At 41.6% G+C, this 22,085-nt stretch overlaps 2 protein-coding genes across 2 annotated transcripts; one reads left to right on the top strand and one right to left on the bottom strand.

Annotated features, from left to right (window-relative positions):
* The first annotated feature begins 423 nt into the window (after positions 1 to 423).
* Positions 424 to 16,027, top strand: LOC136438407 (transient receptor potential cation channel subfamily A member 1-like). Its single transcript, XM_066433178.1, has 18 exons — positions 424 to 435; positions 751 to 833; positions 1,438 to 1,656; positions 1,931 to 2,045; positions 2,662 to 2,834; positions 3,385 to 3,481; positions 6,003 to 6,068; positions 6,238 to 6,297; positions 6,827 to 6,897; positions 7,334 to 7,487; positions 7,760 to 7,840; positions 8,949 to 9,112; positions 10,323 to 10,482; positions 11,789 to 11,965; positions 12,520 to 12,594; positions 13,166 to 13,270; positions 14,472 to 14,530; positions 14,972 to 16,027. The coding sequence occupies exons 1-18, from the start codon at positions 424 to 426 to the stop codon at positions 15,108 to 15,110; spliced, it is 2,010 nt and encodes a 669-aa protein (XP_066289275.1). The 3' UTR covers positions 15,111 to 16,027.
* Positions 15,859 to 21,676, bottom strand: LOC136437925 (inositol monophosphatase 1-like). Its single transcript, XM_066432509.1, has 8 exons — positions 21,551 to 21,676; positions 20,862 to 20,995; positions 20,231 to 20,335; positions 19,986 to 20,031; positions 18,985 to 19,093; positions 18,559 to 18,673; positions 17,846 to 18,006; positions 15,859 to 17,209 (listed from the first exon to the last, which is right to left on the bottom strand). The coding sequence occupies exons 1-8, from the start codon at positions 21,635 to 21,637 to the stop codon at positions 17,115 to 17,117; spliced, it is 852 nt and encodes a 283-aa protein (XP_066288606.1). The 5' UTR covers positions 21,638 to 21,676; the 3' UTR covers positions 15,859 to 17,114.
* Between the last annotated feature and the right edge of the window lie 409 nt (positions 21,677 to 22,085).

The raw sequence follows: 22,085 nt of genomic DNA, 5'->3' as shown, positions 1-22,085 counted from the left end.
TATTAAGACTAATATGCGGTATATACCATACCCTGTGTGTTAAGTTTTGTTCAGCCTTCCTGACCACGTACATGCCATAATGAAGGCAACATTTGTTTTGCAAAACTTTTTTTATTAGCACGCTCGCATCAGTTTTGAGGTTCCCAGAGGATATCATTTACATAATCAAATCAACGTGGCCTAAGGTAATCAAAAGTAGCCAAAAACCATTTGTACTGTGATGTTCTTGGTTGTTTTTTTAACAAAAAATGATTTGTTACAACAGAGCGGGCGAACAACAGATCTTCTTGAGGCTGCAGACGAAGATGGCTGCACCGCCCTTCATTTTGCCGCTGAAGGAGGCTATACCGAAGTACGTTCGTGGTTCTTCATTATAGCAATTTCAACTGATGCCATCCCCATAGCCTCTACCAGGCTCTAGAGATGCTGTTAAGAGTAGAAATTGGCAAAATAGATGAATAACATGCCAACATTGACAAATAACATCCAGCAGTAGGAGTATAGCTTCTCCTGAAGGGGTATATCTGTACTCCATGGCTAGCTTACCCCTAGCCCTCTGACATGTTATCTATTTGGCCAATTTCTACCTTTCCACCCACCTCTGGGGCCTGTTAGAGGCTACCATCCCGATATTACTGTCCAAATACTACATCAGAACATTTTTTATCAGTAAATATACTTCAAGTTGAGGCTATGAGGATGACATTTCCATACCTACATACGACACCATTTTTGTTTTCAAATTTGCAGAGTGCGTCTCTCCTCCTGGTAGCCGGGGCCAATCGCGAGGCTGTTGACAAGGCCGGACAGACGTCACTTCACAAGTCGGCTGGGTAGGATGTAGGACGGATTTGTATTGTTGTTTAGCTCGTAGTGCCTAGCGGCAAATAGATCAGCAAGTTTCCTTGCTGTTTCTGTAGCAGAGTATGTGTTTAAAGGGAGGGGTTACTAGCCATCCCCCTTTCATGCTCTCGAAGCACACGTCGTCGAGCACAGGGCCCCCATTTTACGTCCCTTCCGAAAGACAAGTGCAGTCCCAACCTAGATGCCCTTCCAGGATTTGAACCGGGGTCTCCCAGTTATCAACTAACTAGGAACTAGGTGCTCAACTCGCAACAGTGTTCCGATGCCAATTAGACCTCTTGCCAATTACAGCGGCCATTTTGAATTTCCTGGGACCATGCACCAAAACGAGACTTATACAGTTGGTGCTCCCTACTTATAGGTCTGTATCACAGTATAGATATGCCACCTTCGGTATTTCACCTTAGAGGATCGAAAGTTGCCATACCAGAAGGTGGCATACCTACACTGTTATACAGGCTTATAAGTGAGGGCACCAACTGTAGCCTCGTTTTGGTGCACATTCCCGGTAAATTCAAAATGGCCGGTGTACTTGGCAAGAGGTCTATTTCAACTTTGGGGTTTCCATATCAGGCGGGGGCATTACAATGTTGTGGAGACCATTCTGTCGTCTGGAAGCACAACGGACGATGACACCGTTCTGGTGGACGACACCCGAGATGCCGGTGACGTCACAAGACGTCTCGTGAACGCCCTGGATAGACAGGGTAGGAAACCCCTCCACATGGCAGCGGAGAAGGGCCAAGAGAAGATAGTCCGGCTCTTACTAGAGAAGAACACGTCTATTAATAAGTATGTTTATCAATATGTATAAACGATGCCTACTTTGTACTGTACATTTAATATTTTTGTATTGCTATATTTTTACATTTTCTTGAAAGTTCTAAAGTGTTTTATATTATGTTTTATATCTTTAACGTTATAGTTTTAGGTTCTAAAGCGTTATATGTTTATATCTTTATAGTTTTAGGTTCTAAAATGTAATGGTCATAACTACTCTTGGCAAGTCCCTTTGTTTATAGAAAGAGACTAACGATTTCTATCCATTTATCATTGGCAAACGAAGGACCAGAGACGGCCGGAGCCCGCTCCACCTTGCGACAGAAAGCGGCAGTGCAGAGACCGTCGATACCCTGATTTCTGCGCACAGACAGTCCCTGACCTGGACAGACAAGCAAGGCGTAAGTTTCCAACGCAGGGAGTGTCACAAAATCGATTTTCAGACTCTAACCCTCATCTTGTCGTTCATAGTTATTTGGATCTTTTAAATTGTAGTTATTCTCTATATCATGATGGTTTTTGTAAGAATAAATGGGATAGACGCAGGTAATAACTCAAGTTTCGAAAATGGTCGTCGAATATTACCTATGTGTAAGGTACACATGCACGCTATTCTTTTTTTCTCAAATGACTGTTCATGTGTGTTGGAAGTAAGGCCGAATAAACGTTCTCAAAGGGAACTACATGGCTCCGGCTGTCTTATGATTTGGTCCCAAAGGGGCCCCGCCGGGGTGGTTGACGGGCTGTTTTCTTTTTTTTGCACTTTCGGGTGTGCCCCCTACGTGGCCCCGTGGGACACCCTGCGGCTGCCGGGCTATTGTTAGGCCCGGCCGGGACCCCGAATCAATTTAACCCGCAATCAAATTCAACGCGGGACCCGGTAACAAATATACATTACTGATGGTTTATTGTGCTGCAAAAGACATCAGTTTGCTAGAGAAGCTCAATATGGACTGGCTATCAACATGTTGTTTCAAGGTTTATCATCACATGTTTTTCGGGTCTGCCTTGTGACAGGACACGCCTCTGCATGCAGCTGCCAGAAGGAACCACGCCCACCTCATCCCCGTCCTTCTTAAAGAAAATGTTGGCCTGGCTAGTAAGGAGAACAAGCAGGGACTGAACGCTTTGGACGTCGCCATCGACGAACGGTCGAAAGATGCGGCAGCAGCGATGGGAAAACACGAACTGTAAGCACCGATGATGATATCGATAGGATTTGTGTTTTTGTTACCTTTGCCAGAAGGTTATACTTTCGGTTTTGCCTTGGTGGAGTGGATGTAGATACATGTGTGTTTTATGTAAAGAGCATAGCTCAAGGAGCTGTACTGTTGATGGATGTTCATGATATTTGGTAGGAGGGTAAGTGTTGGTTAGACAAAAGTCAAGTTCGAGAATTGGTCTCCTGGCGGCTTCCTACGGTACTGCAGCGGACCTTGTATGTATGTTTAAGAGCTACATATAGTGCTCTGTATATAGTAATCATGGAGGTGGGTAATCCTAAGGGATTTTTTATAGACGAATGAATCTTGATATTTTTGAATTTTGTCATGTTTGAAATAGCCAGTTTCAGGCTATGAAAAACAAAGTTTGGCGCGAGCTATTTCAGATTTTATATATCAGTACAATTTTCGAAAGACATAAGGAATTGTAAATTCATACTTTTCGATGATCATATTTTGAGCATGGGGTGCTGTTTGCTGTATAACGTTGATTTGGCTTACATACACTGCTGTATAGGTGGGACACATCCCTGACTTACCCACAAACGAAACGAGGAAAGGACCAGAAGCCCCAGATGTACAGGATGATCAAAGACATGCCTGAAGCCGCGATGGTAAGTACCCTATAGTCCCGCCCTCCTCCGGCAAAACGTACAAATGCAAAATAAAAACGTAGAAATGCAAATATTTGACGGACTTGCAGCCACTTCCTCATTGGTTGATTTTCTAATTACCATGTAATCATTGGTTGAACTGCTAATTGTGATCGGCAGTTAGGATCTGATGTTTGCCACAATGGTATAGTTTTCATTCTATATCATGATCGCCGCATGAGAAAGGTGTATGTGGCCCCTTCCTGGTAACCGTCGGTCCGACCGCTAGGAGCCGGGTAATGTTATGTTACGGTCCCATTGGCACCGGTGCCCGAAAGGGGCCAGATGTGGTCCCGGCCGGGTCCCGAAGACACAAACTTGTCCCAGTGGACTGCCGGGTACCGGAAGGGTACCTCCCGGTGGTCGCACGATTAGATCACGGTGTATAGTTGTTACAGGCTCCCGCGTTGATTTTAAGTCCGGACTACTGATTCAGGGTCCCGGCCGGGCCCAAAAATAGCCCGACAGCCGCAGGGTGTCCCACGGGACCACGTAGGGGTCACATCTAAAAGTGCAAAGAAACAGCCCGTCAACTACCCGGCGGGTCCCTTTTTGCGTTTCGGCGCCTTCGCGCCGGAACGCAATGTCCTGGCTTTTACCTTCGATGCATGCTCGATGCATGCTTGCATGCTGTTTGGTTCAACACTGTGTCGCACACCAGAAGACCTTATATGGCAATACGTTCCCAAATCCTTGTATAGCCGTTGCCTTATATGGCAAGGGAGCACGAAAAGGCAGGCAGGCTACATTTGCATGACACACAGGAGGGCGACCGCATGTAACTGCTACAACTGTTCGGAAATATCATTGCATTGTGGTTTCGGATTTTGATATCCTGAAAAATGACCATATTACATCTATTCCACAAGATTGCAGAAGAAAAAAAAATAATTTCGTCAAGAAAACGACCAAAAATCGGCATAAATGATACCATATAGTGAGGTTATAGCATTACGTACAGGGTGACGGGTTACGTACCGCAGCTTAGCCCATCTGGCAACGCGAAGCACTTTGGACCCAGAAGATCCGGGTTCGTGTCCGTGCATGGATTTTTTTTTCTTTTTAGATATTGAATATCAAAAATATATATTGATATTATATTAATCTATCAATATCATATTTATGAATATCATTTTTTCATTTTTTCATTAATAAATAAAGAAATATTTTATTTTTGTTATTTCTAAATATTCATTTCATATATACAAGGCCTTTGTCTTATGAACAGGACTTCATACATTCCAAACCCGGCATTCCCGGCATTCGAATTTTTCTGTTCATTGTAATGGAAAATACCGTGCAGCGGCTCCTATGCGCGGTAAGATGATTCTTGCAAAACACTCGCCACTAAACTTCTATCCCCGATGTAAACAGAGGCTCTTGATGTTGTTTGCAAAACAGCGATCCTTTGTTACAGTAGCAAATGCTCCATTGTTCAGTATCGACTTCATTCAGACAACACGGACGTGGAAAGTGGCGCCGCTCGGCACAAAACTATGGGAATTTTCATGAATTTTAGCAAAATTACCCAGGAAAATAAGGAAGAAATGTTGTAAATGCGAAAACCAGAATAATACGGATGAGGTAGCTGTTGATTTGTTTGACATTTGGTAGTCATTTTAGATAGAACCTTAGCTGTTATGAACTTCTATTTCACTTAATTACCATAGTGCTGATGATTCAATGGTGCTTTTTCAAATTTTATGTTTTATTGTGTGCCATGTACATAATTACATTGATAGCTTTTATAATGAACCTATTGTACATTTTACAAATAAGTACAAGTTGTAGGCCAAGACCAGCTTTTTCAAAAGCACTTAAGTTCAGTGACGTAACTTCAAAATTGCTTTCCCCAATCTGCCTTTCTCTATTAAAACAGTACTCATTTCCCAAAATGACAATTTTTCTTATAGACTGAACAGCCCTTGAGTGTCTTCCTCTGGCAGATTTTACTTCAAGTAAAGGGAAAAGACAATTCACACTCATAAACGTAGCCGAAACGCCAGCTTTTTTTAAAAGCTCTTGTTTCAATTTGGACCTAAGCATAGATAGTGGTCTACCGTCAACATATAGAACCGGCGCAATGGCCTAGTGGATAGAGCGTTCGCCTTGCATTCGAAAGGTCGTGAGTTCGAACCAACGACTCTAAAAATTGTACATACTGCTTTCTCTACTTAGCACTCAGCAGTTGGGAAAGAGTATGGTAGTTAAACACACGCCACTACCGGTGGACTAGCCCCCTGCTTGACAAAGTTGTGTGTTCCAGGGCTGCCGAAACGGAGATGGGCGCCGCCTTATGCACCGTCTGGTGCGGGGAGGACTTTAACCGTCATCTTTTGGTCTTTCTATTTTTTTTTTTTTTTCAAAAAAAGGAATGTCAGGATATATGAAGAAAAAGTATTTAAGGAATATCAAGCTACATCGTACATATCATTATAAGATGAATGTTTGGTTATGAGTGTTTGACATATCTGCCTTTCAGAACTTCATTGATCGCATGGTGGTCGAACACAAGGAGGAATCTGACGACAACAGTGACGTAGGGAGGGTAAGTTGGTTGTCTTACAAATATTACACTCCATGTGAATTTCTTGAAATATGTTCGAATCACAAATCAAGTCACATGAACAAAAACAACAAACAGGAAACTTACATTGAATATGATGTCACTGTACTGCCTGTAGCGATTGAAAGAATTTGTATTTGTTGTTTTACAGGTTTGGAAGTACGACTTCATGTACCTGTACACGCGTGACCCGCGGGATTCTCCGTTAGAGGTTAGATACTAACCCTTGTAATGCTACGGACACATTTGCACCGGTGCCCGAAGTGGTTGTCGCCCCGGCCGGTATCAGGAAGCCACAAATTTTCCCGATGGACAGATTGAAACCTGGGGTGGTGCGTCTATCTGTCACTGGGTCCCGGACTGATTCTAACTGCTAGTGAAAAAGTTGTCCAAAAATAGCCCGGCAACCGCAGTGTTTCCCATGGGGCCACGTATAGCGGTCATGCCCAAAAAACAGCCCATCAATTTTCCGGAGGGGACCCTGTTTGCAATTGTGACAGTATACGTAACATTAGGCACAAGTTGACACAATTTGACTGTCACAAGCACGTCATTGTCAGGTTTAACCAGAACATCAATTCATATCATTGATGAAGTTTGTATATGATCAAAAAACGAGTCTATCTTCCAGCATACTACAATGAGACATACAAAGTTCCGCCCTTAAGACATTGTCAAACACGTTTAATAATGCAGTCGATATGCTAGATTGAACGCTAAGTGTTTTTGTTTTCGTATAGGCAATGATCTGGTACAAACGATGGCAGTGTCTGGAACATCACGTGGTGGTGAAGTTTCTCAAGTGTAACTGGTAAACATAGCATACTTTACTAATTTACATACACGGCCTAACTTAATTTGCGTAAGGATGTGCATAAAATATTCATAATAAGCCGGTTCACGGATCAAACTGCGTATGCGGAGCGAGATGAATTGTGGGCAATATGTCAAAGTTGAGGGCCTCTTAGACATAAACAAAACACATCTAGTATCAAGCATGGTCTTGACAAGAACTGTTAGAGGCCTCTAGCTTTGATATATTATCCACTGGCCGCACATGCACAGTTTGATACGTAAAGTAGCTCATTGATGTGACCTAGGAATGCAGTATGGAAAGTAGGTCAAGGTCATACCTTTTTAGTAGAAGAACTTTATTGCACGACAATTGTGCACGGTAGAATGTATGGCAATAACTGTCGTACGGTATTCATCATCTGTTTCTCATTAAGAAACCCCACTTTCCTCAGGCAAAGGTTCGGAGTCTATACCTTTATGGCCTACCTGCTGTTGTATGTAATATTCATGGCGATCCTCACCGCTACTGTGGCCATTGATGCGTCAGACACGACGTATTTTGAGACTCATCCTTCTCTGACAGTCACATTCGATGGAACTTGTCATGTAAGTACTAGTATCACCAATCTCAAAAGAACATTCAATGGACACGCTGTGTATAAAAGTTCCAGCACATAGTTCTGTTCAAAGATAACCAATTATAAGATAACTTAGCGTTACGTTTTGATTTTCTTTACATCCTGAGTTTTAATGTGTACCATGGCAATTTCTCCTCACAGTCATCCTAGACAACGTTTTACTGTGTTGTGTATATAAAAGAACCCCATCATACCTGTACCTAAATCATAGTACATTTATCGTTCCTACTTTTTTCACAGATTGTTTGTTTCAACACGATTGCCGTCATGCTGATGAGTATGGGATACATGGTCAAGGAGGTCTATCAGATCTACCAAAAGGTCGGGCATTACATTTATCATTTATACCGCACCAATCTTACGCATATTTTTGCAAAGATTAAGACCCTATAGATGTGATATTCAGGCAAAAAATACCCTCGACTCTTGAGCGATTTTGAGATTCGACGACTTTTTGACGATGACAACTACGGTCAAAACTCGTTGACTGTTTGACAGAGACATCATAACAGCTTTTTTGACGGGGGCACACAATGTGTGCCCCAGGCTATTGTGGTGAGAGTCACGTTGGGTCGATGCCATGGGTGGATGGCACAAGAAGTGATGCAATGCTTTACCGCACATAACCGCTAATTAACTATTCCAAAATCTCTCTTTTCCGTTAGAAACAGGTAGTTGTACATTACAACGGTGCTGGTAACTGGAGTCTTTATATATTTTTTATTTATTTTTTATTAAACAACAGAAGAATATACAGGACACAGAGGTGATGCACTCTAGCTGAAGCTAATATTAAACATCACCTCTGGAAAAAAAAATTACAACTTACATAGACAAGTACAATAACAATAACAATAATAAACAGCAATTGGGTCGTCCAATACTAACAAACTAACAAACAAACAATGAATATATCAATATACCTGAACTAAGTTTTAAAACGTCTGCTTGTCAAAATATAGTGCTGAGTCAAGCCTAAAATGTTACAGTTGAAATCATATGAAACAAAGGATGAGCCTCTTAATAATAAATAAATGAAGGCTTGATCAGACAAAGTATCGATATCAAGAATATGGGCTAAAAGGTCTTTATATTTGTCTGTGGTTTTTATTAGACATTCAAGTCTTTAATGATGTTAACCCAATATTTCCTTGCTGTTCGGAATTCACTATTTGTTGTTCCAAACGAGAGATCTAGAGATCAGTTGGGGTCATGATGAACATTAAATCCTGATTATCAAGATAATGTAGCAATATCTCGTGAGACGAGGTAGATATCTTCTGACTGTTTTGGTAGTTACCTTAAAGCCTTGCTGAATATGGTTGGAAATTCACAGTCCTACCATGTGCTTGATAACATTCGGCACCTTTTGCACCATGTTGCGCCCCGGCTAGCTTTGATAAAGCATTTCTTGTTTATCCTATCTCAGAGACTGCACTACTTCGGTTGGAGAAACCTGCTCCAGTGGGTCCTGTACCTGAGCGCATTTCTCTACAGCCTCCCCGTGTCCACTCCGCTGGACAGCTGGAAGACTGAGGCGGCAACAGTCGCCACCATCTTCGGCTGGCTCAACTTCGCCATGTATCTACAAAGGTACTGTGGTCAAGTGATTTAAAGAGTAGGGGCATGCCCCGGTGTGCGATGGTCCAAATCCTTCTGTTGGGAGTTGGTGATTTACTACAAATCACCCGGATGGAGGCCTGGCGAACCTCCGTCTTGTATCAGCCATACGGTGATTTACACCATTCCCCGGACGGGAGAACTCAGGCGCATCCCCGTCTTGTATGATAGCCAATGAAATGGTATGTCACCTAGTAAAAAGGGAGATATAACCCCGTCGTAGCGAAAACACGTCGACTGATGATGACTGTGGTCAAACTGATGCAAAGTACAAATAGAGGATATAAAAACATAATAAATCAAGTCAAAAACTTTTGCCAAAATCAAGTCCAAATGTCCGCAACAATATTTTCTATACATTCAAGAAAGGCACATGTACCACAGTATTTCAACTTAGAGGGGTGAAATTTACCAACAAAGAAGGCATACCTATATTCCAACACAGACTTCAAGAGCCTCTGGGCCATGCCCTGCCTCGTTTTGGTGCATGACCCTGAGATGACCCCAGAGAATTCAAAATGGCCGCCGTAACTGGAAATGGGTCTATTCACTTTATCTTCACGGTAGCAAAATTTCACGGTGTAAGGAAAATTTACATCACGGTAGTGGAAAGTGATTTACAGAGCGGATGTGTGAAGGAATCAAATAATCACAACAGTTGTTTTTTTTCACGGTGATGATAAGCTTACGTACGGTACAGAGGTGACCGTGAAAACAGTGAACTAAAGTTACAAAGAAACAAGAACTGAAGTAGCTATTTCTGTAGCCTGACTAGATCGCGCTCCTAGCAATCGGCCCGAGTGTTACAGGGGGTCATTAACCTCCGCCAGCGAGAGATTGTGTAAACACAGGCTCGTATTTCCGTAGCACCGTTTTCAGCTTGGGAAAACGTTTGTTTGTATCTATGTATGTTCCTACGCATCATCAAAAATATAAAAAAATATCAATATAAAAATTCCTTGTCCTCTTGAAAAACGGCCTCGGCCGAAGAGTGTTAAACTTTCAAGGTTAAGATAAAGGTTTGAAAATTTTAAAAAAGAAATTCAATGTGACATGCTTTGTATGAAAGTTTCAGCACATAGTTCTGCACAAAGAGAACCAATTATACGAAAACTTAGCGTTACGTTTTGATTTTCTTTACATCCTGAGTTTTAATGAGTACCATTTCATTTCTTCCACCAAGGGTGCCAGTGTTTGAGACGGATGTCTACATTTACATCCTGCTGATCGGGAAGATATTTAAATCCCTGATAAGGACGATTCTGGTCTTCCTGTTGTACCTGTTGGCCTTCACCACATGTTTCTACTACCTCGCATCAAAGGCTGACATACCAGACTCAACGGTATGTAGTTTAACATCCATCCATTTATAATTATGCTGGACTGTTTGACTGTTTGCCGAAAATTATATTACCCTCGCCAAGAAAACACATGGCAATCGCAAATCCAAAACACAGATCAAAACCGACAGTTCCACTGCAGTACTGTAACAAGAGGATAGATTCAAATCATGTCCAGGTGTCGTCCCGACCTACCCACATACCAAATATCAAGAGAATCCAGCCAGGCCTTCTCGATTTATGCTGTTCATACACAAACACACACACACACGCACGCACGCACGCACACACACACACACACACACACACATACATTCAAAAATACAAACGCTACCGAAAAAATAATATCCTTCTAAGAGAAGGTAATAGTTCCAGCTAACTACAAAAACATTCTCCTAGATGTAGGCTGTGACGTAGGCGTCGGGTCAAATTAACTTGAGAAGGACCAGAGGACTGGTCTAAAGCTTGTTGGTCAGCGCCTTACTTTATGTACTGATTTAGTGCGTGAAGTTTGCAACATTCAAACATTCTCCTCGGTGAAGGCTGTGATGTAGGCGTCGGGTCAAATCGAATTGAGATCTAGAAGGACCAGAGGACCGGTCGAAAACTTTTGGTCAGCGCCTTACTTTATGTACGGATCCAGTGTGTGAATTTTGCAATATTCAAACATTCTCTTCGATGTAGGCTGATGAGGACTGGTCGAAAGCTTGTTGGTCAGCGCCTTACTTAGTCTTTATGTACGGATTTAGTGTGTGAATTTAGCAATATTCAAACATTCTCTTCGATGTAGGTGTAGGCTGATGAGGACTGGTCGAAAGCTTGTTGGTCAGCGCCTTACTTTATGTACGGATTTAGTGTGTGAATTTAGCAATATTCAAACATTCTCTTCGATGTAGGCTGATGAGGACTGGTCGAAAGCTTGTTGGTCAGCGCCTTACTTTAGTCTTTATGTACGGATTTAGTGTGTGAATTTAGCAATATTCAAACATTCTCTTCGATGTAGGTGTAGGCTGATGAGGACTGGTCGAAAGCTTGTTGGTCAGCGCCTTACTTTATGTACGGATTTAGTGTGTGAATTTAGCAATATTCAAACATTCTCTTCGATGTAGGCTGATGAGGACTGGTCGAAAGCTTGTTGGTCAGCGCCTTACTTTATGTACGGATTTAGTGTGTGAATTTTGCAATATTCAAACATTCTCTTCGATGTAGGCTGATGAGGACTGGTCGAAAGCTTGTTGGTCAGCGCCTTACTTTATGTACGGATTTAGTGTGTGAATTTAGCAATATCTAAACATTCTCTTCGATGTAGGCTGCTGGTTTTTCCGGTTTCTCCTCCTTCTCCTCGTCTTTCTTCACGACTCTGGGGATGGTGATGGGAGAACTCAACATCCAGTTCTTCCTGGACAGACAGAAACACTCCGGCGTCACCTTGGTCCTCCTCGTCTTCTTCATCTTCCTCATGAACATCGTCATCATCAATCTATTGGTAAGTTAGCATCAGTTGATTCAACGACACTGTATCCTTCGAAAATAATGCCATCAGGTTGGTAGAACATAGGACATTGGAGATTCTTTTTACACAACTAGTAAATCTCACCGGGACGAAGCGGGACGAGGGGGGATACAAGCTTAGCCATGTTTGGGATTGTGTTCTCGCCGCAAAAGCGCCACCTACTTTGGCTACTCATAGCGGCGAGAAGCAGTACTCCAGTCAGAAGCTCTGAAGAAGGTGTCTGACAGACACAGAAACGTCAGCAGGTGAGATTTACTGGTTGTGTAAAAAGGATCTCCAATATCCGACACTGTATCTGTATCTGATATAGTATATAGCCGATATGACAGTCCTTCGATGCAACACATGAGCTTCGCAGCAGCTGGTTATATTACACTGAACGATCTTCTTCATCTAACCTTTGCACAGCTGACTGCAAGCATTGTTTAAGAGAGATTTATAAGTTGATGTTAAACCATTTGTCTTTTATATCCTGGTTTAAATTTGTTATGACTTGGATAAATAGTCCGACGTTCGCAATCTTTTAGATCGCCTTGACCTTGGACGCCGTGGACATTCGTGACGTCAGAGCTAGAGCTGCATTCAATCGACGCATTCATCAGGTTATTAATATTATTACATATTTCCTTTATCTAATGATTTATTCATTTTAGCTTTGTCATAATACTATGAACAGGACAGAAGTAACAGGATGAATCCTTTTGGCTTCTGCCCTAAATAAAAATCACACAAACAAACACGAACATTTCTTGCCCGGTAAAACCGGCAATTGTTACGTTGAGGGCCGACTCAGTTTTGTATTCAAATGAGACAGAAACCTCGATAACATATGATCCTGAAGAAATCTATCGACGACCAACACACAAGATGGAAACAATTTCCTTCCATACATGTTCAAACACCATTAACAAGGCCATAGCGTGTCCAGTACAAAAGAAACACAAACACAACCCGGAAGTTTCCCTGCAGTACCAACGTCACAAACCAGGGGGCCCAAAATGGACCTTGACCTTCGTCTTCCCAACATATCAAAATGTCATTACAACCCATTCAGAGGTTCTCAAGTTATGCTAACCACAAAAACATGTATCCGGAAACACACACACACCGACACTCACACACAATACCTCCATTCTTCATGGAGGTAATAACACCCGCCATTTCTACCCCTAGGCAGAACACATGCTGGACAAGGCGTCCGGGTTCTGGTCAGCCTTTGCTGACCGCGCCAGAGTTCTGACGTGGATGGACACCAACCAACCCTCCTGTATGGACAAGGTAAGGACTATGACAAACCATTTTAGCGAAGGGGAGGGGTGGAGGTGCTTCAGGATTACGTACGAGGGGGGGGGGGGGTCAATAAGAAACGCCTTTCGTATCATCGTAGGTTCATTTGTGTAGTAAATGAGTTGACATTTGGCACAAATGTACTGGAACATCTCTTCTTGAGACTGAAGTATCTCAAAATCTACAAAATGCGTTTTATTCTGACTCCCCCTCGTAGTTCAAATGTCATCTTTTAAAGGTCTTCCCATCTATCATCAAACGCTTTAGAACCAACTCTTCTGAAAGAAAATAGCTGGTAATGGATTTAGATAGGGATGCACCTGTCTTTCGAAAGAGACGTAAAATGGGATGGTCGAGGAGGTGCCTCGAGCGCGTCGCATTAAAGGGGATGGGTTGGCCATTTTCCTTGTAATAATAGACCTTTATCACGCGGCGGACATGATAGAATGAAAACGAGGCCCTTATGCCATACAATAGACCGATCTTAACTGTCAATCACAATTAGGAGTTTAGCCAATGATTACCTGATAATTAGAGAATCGACCAATGAGAAAGTGGCTGCATGACCGTCAAATATTTGCATTTCTATGTTTTTAATTTGCATTTCTACGTTTTGACGAAGGGGGGCGGGGACTATAGGATCGGTCAACAGAGCTCTAAATTGCTCCTTCTTTGTTGTGCATTTACATTAGTTATAATATTGATACTTGGATATCATATTTAGAAACTTAATGTACTAAATCTGTAAATTATTTTTGCTTCTTTGCCTCATTGGCCTCGTCTTCATTCTATCATGTCCGCCGCGTGAGAAAGGTGTATAGACCCTTTTACTAAACAGCAAGAAGACTTGCTGCCCTATGTGCCACTGGACACTACAAGGGGTCTGAATATAATGAACGAATTCGAACGAACAAAACTAATAGATTTGGAAAATCTTACAAGCTTCACAAATTAGCTTTTTGGGGCGGTGTAAAGTTTATAGTATAGGTGAAAGGAAAGGAAAAGGAAAGGAATCTCGAACCAGTTTAGCTCAAATGAACTCAATGAACAGATGAGCTACTCTTCCACTGGTCGTGACAGAGAAGACAGACGCTATGTACAGTATTTACAGGTTCAGTGTACCGGGGAAATTCCATATAAGCATATATAGCATATAATGTAAAATAATATGTAATATTTTGTCTTTCCTCAGACGAGACAGTTTTTGGACATAACCGAGGTTGAGGCAGAGATGGAAAGAACGGAGAAAAGGTAATGTTTACTTTGGGCATGTCCCGAAAACTTAACCGCACCATGCTGATTCCAATTAGTTGCTTACTGGGGCACCCGGGTTCAATCCCGGGTAGGGGTATCTCGGTTGGAGCCGTCTCTCAGAAGGAAAGTACATGGGGGTCTTGTGTTCGAGGAGGTCCTTCGAGCACGTTAAATTGGAAGTGCTAGCAGCCCCCCCTTCAAAAATAAACCTTGCTACTGAAACAGCAAGGAAATTTGCTGCCCAATGTGCTAATAATAGGCACTACAAGGGTCTAAACGAACGAAGGAATTCTCACTGTATGATAAGAATCTTTTACAAACACTCTGATAAAGCGAACGCATACAACTTATAAACATATATGATGTAAACACCCGTATGGAGTACAATGGTTTTATCGCTTATGAACATCACTTTGATGTTGTGATATCTTTCTTAAGTTCTCCGGAAGAGCAAGAGGACGTACTCCGGAGGTTGGAAGACATGGAAGCAGCACTGAAGACCGTCTCACTACAGCTGAAGTCTATGGGGGAGATGTTGGCCCAGCAGAGTAAAGCTCCACCTGTTCAAACGACTTAGTACACGGGATAGATTGATCCTAACTGACGTCAATCACAATTAGTTGTTCAACCAATCGTAGCAAGGTAATTAGCGGTTCGGCCAATAAGAGAGCATTCTAGTGTTTTTATTTTGCATTTTTTTGTTTTGACGGAACTGGGCGGGGCTATGGGATGTAAGAATGTGTTGTGTTGTACCGTAGCAGTATAAGTAGTATAATTGATAATTGATACTAAAAATATGTAGCTTTATAGTTACTTTACTATGTCAGAAAATGTCTTACCATAATCCTCCTACCAAGCAGCGTTGCTAAAACATTGCTGTTTTAGGAAACTTTATTTGTAATGCAAACCCCGTTCAAATCACCCCTCCTACCCATACTGAAGGGTCGGCCCCAACCGTGCTCTGCGGTGTTGCGGATGTCTCCGAATGAAAAGACCACAGTGATAAGGCGCGCACGCCTTATATAGGATTAGTTAATCACGTTATTTCGGATGACCAATCATAGCGCAGTGTGAACAGTGATTGGACCAGGTCCTCAAATACCAGGGGAGCAAAAATCTATCCCATCTTGCAAATCACAAAAAAGTGATAAACCACCAAGAAGGTCTGCAAACCTGATGATGGACGTGATTTAACTGTACAGACGGCACTGTTTTCCTTTTTTATATACGTGGAATTCTTATGCGACTTTTAATCAGAATATATAGCTGCTTATCATAGAAAGATAAAATGTGTCGTTTCTGATACATTGTACTTGAGGCAGAAGGAACGAGTATCATGTTTTATTCAACATCGCTTAGGCTGTTTGCAAGATAAAACAACGAGAATGCGCAGTGTTGTTTTTACATGTTTGTACGAATAAATAAATCATATATTCTATACAAATCAATGTCAATACATCTGTGTACTAATAAAAAAACAGTGGTTGTCATGTACCTAAATGCCTCCCAGCATTTTTGTTATTCTAGAATCTTATTGAATAAGAAGGACATTATTTGTATAATCTATATATATTTCTATTGCTCCTACTGAAAGTTACATACATTGTATATCACACCAGTTATTTTGTTCACTGTGTCAGAACCCCGCACTCCACTGCTAAAAATGATATCTATATAGTACAACAACAACTTATAGCATTTTCCGACAAACTTTTATTTCTATTGCTCCTGTTACAAAACTTTGCTTATAATAAGCGTATTTATCTATTCATAGAGACTTGTAAACTCTTAACAAACTAAAATACTCGAGAACAAGCAAAATATCAACCTAAAAGTAAGTTTGGCCTACTATAATAAGCTTATAGTGACCGCTTATATGAATGGTTCTGAACCTATACTTATACCTACCGCAAAGTAGATGCGAAAGAACTATATCTTAGTTAAATCATACCATTATAAAATATCGTTTCTAAACCTCTAACTGTTAGTGGTACTCTAGTCACCTCTATATGAGACTTTCAACTATTCATTAGGACATCAACTAATCAAGCAATTACATCTGCCTTTCGTTTACTTTCAAGAGTTTTGTATCTTATTCATGACATCTAAGTTCACTTCTATCTTGTTCGTCCAAGTATATTCTCCAAGCAGAGATTTAGGGTAGTAGTACAGTGGCCGCGATTTTTTCTCAATGAGAACAAAATGCGGATACTACTACTACTTCTAGCACACACACACACACACACACACACACACACACACACACACACACACACACACACACACACACACACACACACACACACACACACACACACACACACATACACACACACACACACACACACACACACCAACACACACACACACACACCGAAACCTCTGTCTGAATAAGTTCAAATATACACTACAAAGACTTTACAACAACATTTCACTAAAACGATTTTCCATGTTTGATTGAATAAGAGAGATTCACAAGAGAGATTTTTGATTTACGAGAACGCTACATTTTGAACATATTTTTTTCTAAGGAATCCACACAAAGTAAACCACGCAACAAGCAAGTTTAACCACCGTTGAACTACTCAATCTGTGTAAGTCCCTCTGCGATCGTCCTCGCCAGCTTCTCGCTGCTCGCACACAGCACACGTTTGGACATCATGTCAAACGGTCCTCCTGTATGGAAAAATGCGTCGAGGATAAAGTTTAATACTTTACTTTTGGGACCGCATGGTGAACCTTTCATAAAGTGCATCTTTCATAAATGTTATATCCCGCATATTTCTTCGATCACAAACCTGTTTATTTCCCCCCATGACTACATCATGTTAAATCTAATCAACCTAAAATTTGAGGTGTCCCACACTACTCCCCCTTTCCTACCTGTGGTGTCCCACACTACTCCCCCATTCCTACCTGTGGTGTCCCACACTACTCCCCCATTCCTACCTGTGGTGCCCCACACTACTCCCCCATTCCTACCTGTGGTGTCCCACACTACTCCCCCATTCCTACCTGTGGTGCCCCACACTACTACCCCATTCTTACCTGTAATGTCCCACACTACTCCCCCATTCCTACCTGTAATGTCCCACACTACTCCCCCATTGCTACCTGTGGTGTCCCACGCTATTCCCCCATTCCTACCTGTGGTGTCCCACACAACTCCAACGTTCCTACCTGTGGTGTCCCACACTACTCCCCCATTCCTACCTGTGGTGTCCCACGCTATTCCCCCATTCCTACCTGTGGTGTCCCACACAACTCCAACGTTCCTACCTGTGGTGTCCCACACTACTCCCCCATTCCTACCTGTGGTGTCCCACACTACTCCCCCTGCTTCTGTAACGATCAGTGCCCCTGCAGCGATGTCCCACACGTCAATTCCATACGCCCCAAACAGGTAGCACGCGTCTCCACTCCCACTGGCTACCTGGCACATGTCGAGAGCGGGTGAACCAAGCACTCGGCACCTGAAGAAAACGATGTTTCACAGATAAACTTGGAGGCCCAAATTTACACCACTTCACCCTTATATCAACACCTATCTGCCACGTAAGAATGAAAACCACAGCACCCAAAGGAGGACCCCCCCCCCCCCCAAATTGCTACTGCAGTACCAAGGTCAACAACCAGGAGGCCCGAAATCGACCTTCACCGTTGGGTTCACACCATCTACCCACCCACCAAATACCATTGCAGGCCATCTGGCGGTTATTGAAATATCTTCCCATACATCATCCACAGTAAAAACTATACAATCATGTACCTCCATTCGTGATGAGAAGAAAAAGAAAATCAGCATCGAATACCCGTCCGTTGGATTATAACAATTGAACTAAAAATATGCACTTTCTCCACAAATTGCAGCATGTTGACGGTAGCAATAATTTTCAACAATGAAAAACTACCTCAAAAACAATGTTGATATAGCTCTGGAACTTTTCACCCAGACAACATATTGATATGACATTCAAAAAGGCTCCGCTCCTGTGGCGTCATCAAAAAACACTTCTCAGACTTACCCATGCGTCTTGTTTTCCTCATTGTAGAACGCCCTCAGATTACTGAAGACCTTGTCCAACTTTACTTTGGCTCTGCTTTTCCCAAGTTCTCCGATTAGCAGGCACTTCTTGATATCTTTGGGAGAAATAAAACACCCTGTTTAAAGTTTGCCATACATAACAGAGCTACAAGAGCATGCATGCCAGTGGGTATGGTGAGCGATGATGATACTAACAAAATAAATCTGATCTGGCTTAATTTATGTATTTTTGAAAGGTAAGTTAATATCGATACTTGCCCTTTGATAGTGATATTGATACCGATACTGTCTATCTATTAGGTTTTTAACCGTATCTTTCGTCACATAAATGTCTAATTTTCTAGGGGATAGTTTGGAACAAAATATAAAATGATGTCACACAAGAGAACAATAGAACATTGAGTACCCTCTTGTCCAGAAACATGGATAGGTTTCCCGTTCATGAAGGCGCCCTTCCCTAGCTGTCCTGTAAACATCTGGTCCAGAATGGCATTGTAAACAACACCAACCACAACCTGAAATACATACAAAAAGGTTAGCCTCCATCATCATGGCTCTCTTTGCCTTTTTTGGGCTTATAATACACTTTTGCTAATGACTTCTTTTGTACTGGGTCGTTTGCGCAGCCAGCCTGTAACCATTTGGCAGCAAAAGTGTATTATAAGCCCCAAAAGGCCTAGAGAGCCTGCTATAGAGGCTACCAAAAAGTACACAACTTTTAAAAGTAAGAGGGTATGTCACTGAAACTGCGGCACGTTGGCAACCTCGCTGTGGCCAAGCGATTTTTTTTTACTTCGGTTTTGGACAGACAAGGACGACGTGGCACTGCACTCAAGTTTTTTTATAACTTATATTAACAGTGCCATGTACAGATAACAACATACCCATTTTTATTTTTATACACCAGGGCGAAGTGAGAAAAGTCGTGTAAAGTGCCTTTCCCAGGGGCACAACATCGGTGGCGTCAGGCCAGGGGGATTCGAACTCGGGACCTCTTGGTTCTGAGTCGAACACCCTGCCGTTACGCCACACGACCCAAAGCCATTTGGCTGAGGGCTCAACGAATGTCATCGATAAAAAAGGAATCTTTTTTACGGTTTGTGTGTTTTGTTGTCTTTTTAGTAATACTTTGTTTTTGCATGATATTCCCATTATAAAGTCAAGGGTAACACAATCGCCAACGAGCCGCAGTCCAGTGACAAGCCCGCTTCACCACTGACCTTCAAAAGCTTTTCTGTGATAAACGCACGATAGGAATTACATGACGAACTCAGTACATGGCGCGATGGCCATTATGGCCGTAATTCAGTACAGAAACCCAAACGACAATATTTTACAGCTCTAATAGATAGCATCTGCATCAATTGATGCCCATTCCATGAAAGAATATTCGTTTGTGGGTCTTACCTCTTTGTTTACTGACAACGCTATTGACACAGCCACAAACGGGAACCTAAAATATGGTAGAACAATTATAATTAAAATCAAAATAATTTGATCAGTAACAATATACACTATCATCAATTGGTGCAGATCTTGAGGACAATCAGTCAGTTGAAGAAAACAATATTATAAGTCAATAGAGCTTCATACTTTAACTAGATATGTTACAAACATTGAAGGTCAGTCCTGACAAAGTTTGTTGTACCCACCCGTGTACGAAGTTATTGGTACCGTCCAGAGGGTCGATGATCCAGGTGGGGTTGTCGGTCAACTCCACTTTCTCACCTGCCGCGGCAGACTCCTCACCTATGAAACTGATATCAAAGAAAACCTTATAACTTAATAATAGGCCAACACAAAAGCAAGAACACTTTAGATTAAGTAAGGGCACCAGTACTAAGATCTTATTATCAACTTATATGATAAAAATGATAAAAATGATAAAAATGATAAAAATGATAAAAATGATAAAAATGATAAAAATGATAAAAATGATAAAAATGATAAGAATGATAAGAATGATAAGAATGATAAGAATGATAAGAATAATAAAAATGATGAAAATGATAAAAATGATAAAAATGATAAAAATGATAAAAATGATAAAAATGATAAAGATGATAAAGATGATAAAAATGATAAAGATGATAAAAATGATGAAAATGATAAAAATGATAAAAATGATAAAAAGATTAAAAAGATTAAAATGATTAAAATTGTTAAAATGAATAAAATGATTAAAATGATTAAAATCAGTGAAATCAGTGATATCATTAACAACATCATCAACATCATTAAAATAACATTCTAAATTCTAAATAAAAATGAAATTAAAACCACCTGTGAGATGGGAACTTTCCCTTCAGGGTGGAGATGATCATCTTCTCCACCTTTTCGTCCGTCTCTGTCACCAGATCTGTAGCACTGGACTTAGTCTGGATTCGTTTTTCACTGGTGAAGGCAGTTTTGATTTCCTGCAAGTAGTAATGTTAGAAAACAATTGAACGTTGAGTTGTTAACCTATAGCTAAGACAATCTATGACGGAAGACATTTCAATTAAATTGTATCTGCTTCTACGTTCAAGACGTACAAAGACAAAGACAGATCTTGGCATTTACGTTAACAATTGAATATTAACACGTTAAACCTAAGACAACCCATGATGAAATACAGTTGAGTGCAATCATCTGCTTTTACTTTCAAGATGGACAAAGATACTCTCCAAGCAGAGGTTAATTCGATTCCGTCTGGTTTTTGACCTGTTTTATGCTGGCCGGCATAAAGAAAATGGGACAAAATAAAAAGCCCGACAAAAACCAGCCGGAGTCAAAAACCAGCCGGTGTCGAACCTGTGCTTGGAGAGTAGCATAAAGACGGATCTTGATATCACTGTCATTTTTGCTCGGAACTAGTCTGAATCTCACCTCCCTAGCATGTGTTTACACAGGCTCTCGCTGGCGGAGGTTAATATAGGGGGCTGTATCCGTCGGACCGGCCGCTAGGACCGCGATTTAGTCAGGCTACTCACCTCCCCTGCTTTTCTGGCTACCTCCACGGCGGCATGGAAGTACTCATCCCATGTGTCCATCGTCGCTACGTTTCCTGGAGCTGCCATCTTATTGCCCAGCAGGTGATGCAAACGGTCACAAACTGCGCTATGTACACCAATGCCTGTCAACAGATATAAGTTATTCTCTTTCAAAGTCTGAAACAAAATTGGCTCATGCAGTTCCAAGAAAACGCTAGGGCCCCCAAACATATATTCCCAATCACTATCTATCACTCACAAATCATGACCATAGCATGTTCAGAACACGAGACATTAAACCCGAAAGTTCTGCTGCAGTACCATCGCAAGCCGATAGGTGGCAACAAAATCGATTCATTTTGAGGTCTCATCAAGACCTACCCACATATCAAATATCAAGACAATGCGCCAAGGCATTCTCGAGTTATAGTGTTCACACACAGACACACGCTCCCGAAAACACAAACTTCTTGGCGAAGGTAATCATACACACTTTGAAAGCTGCTGGCTTGCCCAAAAGTTTTATTCACTTCTC

This window comes from Branchiostoma lanceolatum, chromosome 7 (assembly GCF_035083965.1).
Source record: "Branchiostoma lanceolatum isolate klBraLanc5 chromosome 7, klBraLanc5.hap2, whole genome shotgun sequence".
Taxonomy (NCBI): domain Eukaryota; kingdom Metazoa; phylum Chordata; class Leptocardii; order Amphioxiformes; family Branchiostomatidae; genus Branchiostoma; species Branchiostoma lanceolatum.
This window is presented reverse-complemented; position numbering and strand designations above follow the sequence as displayed.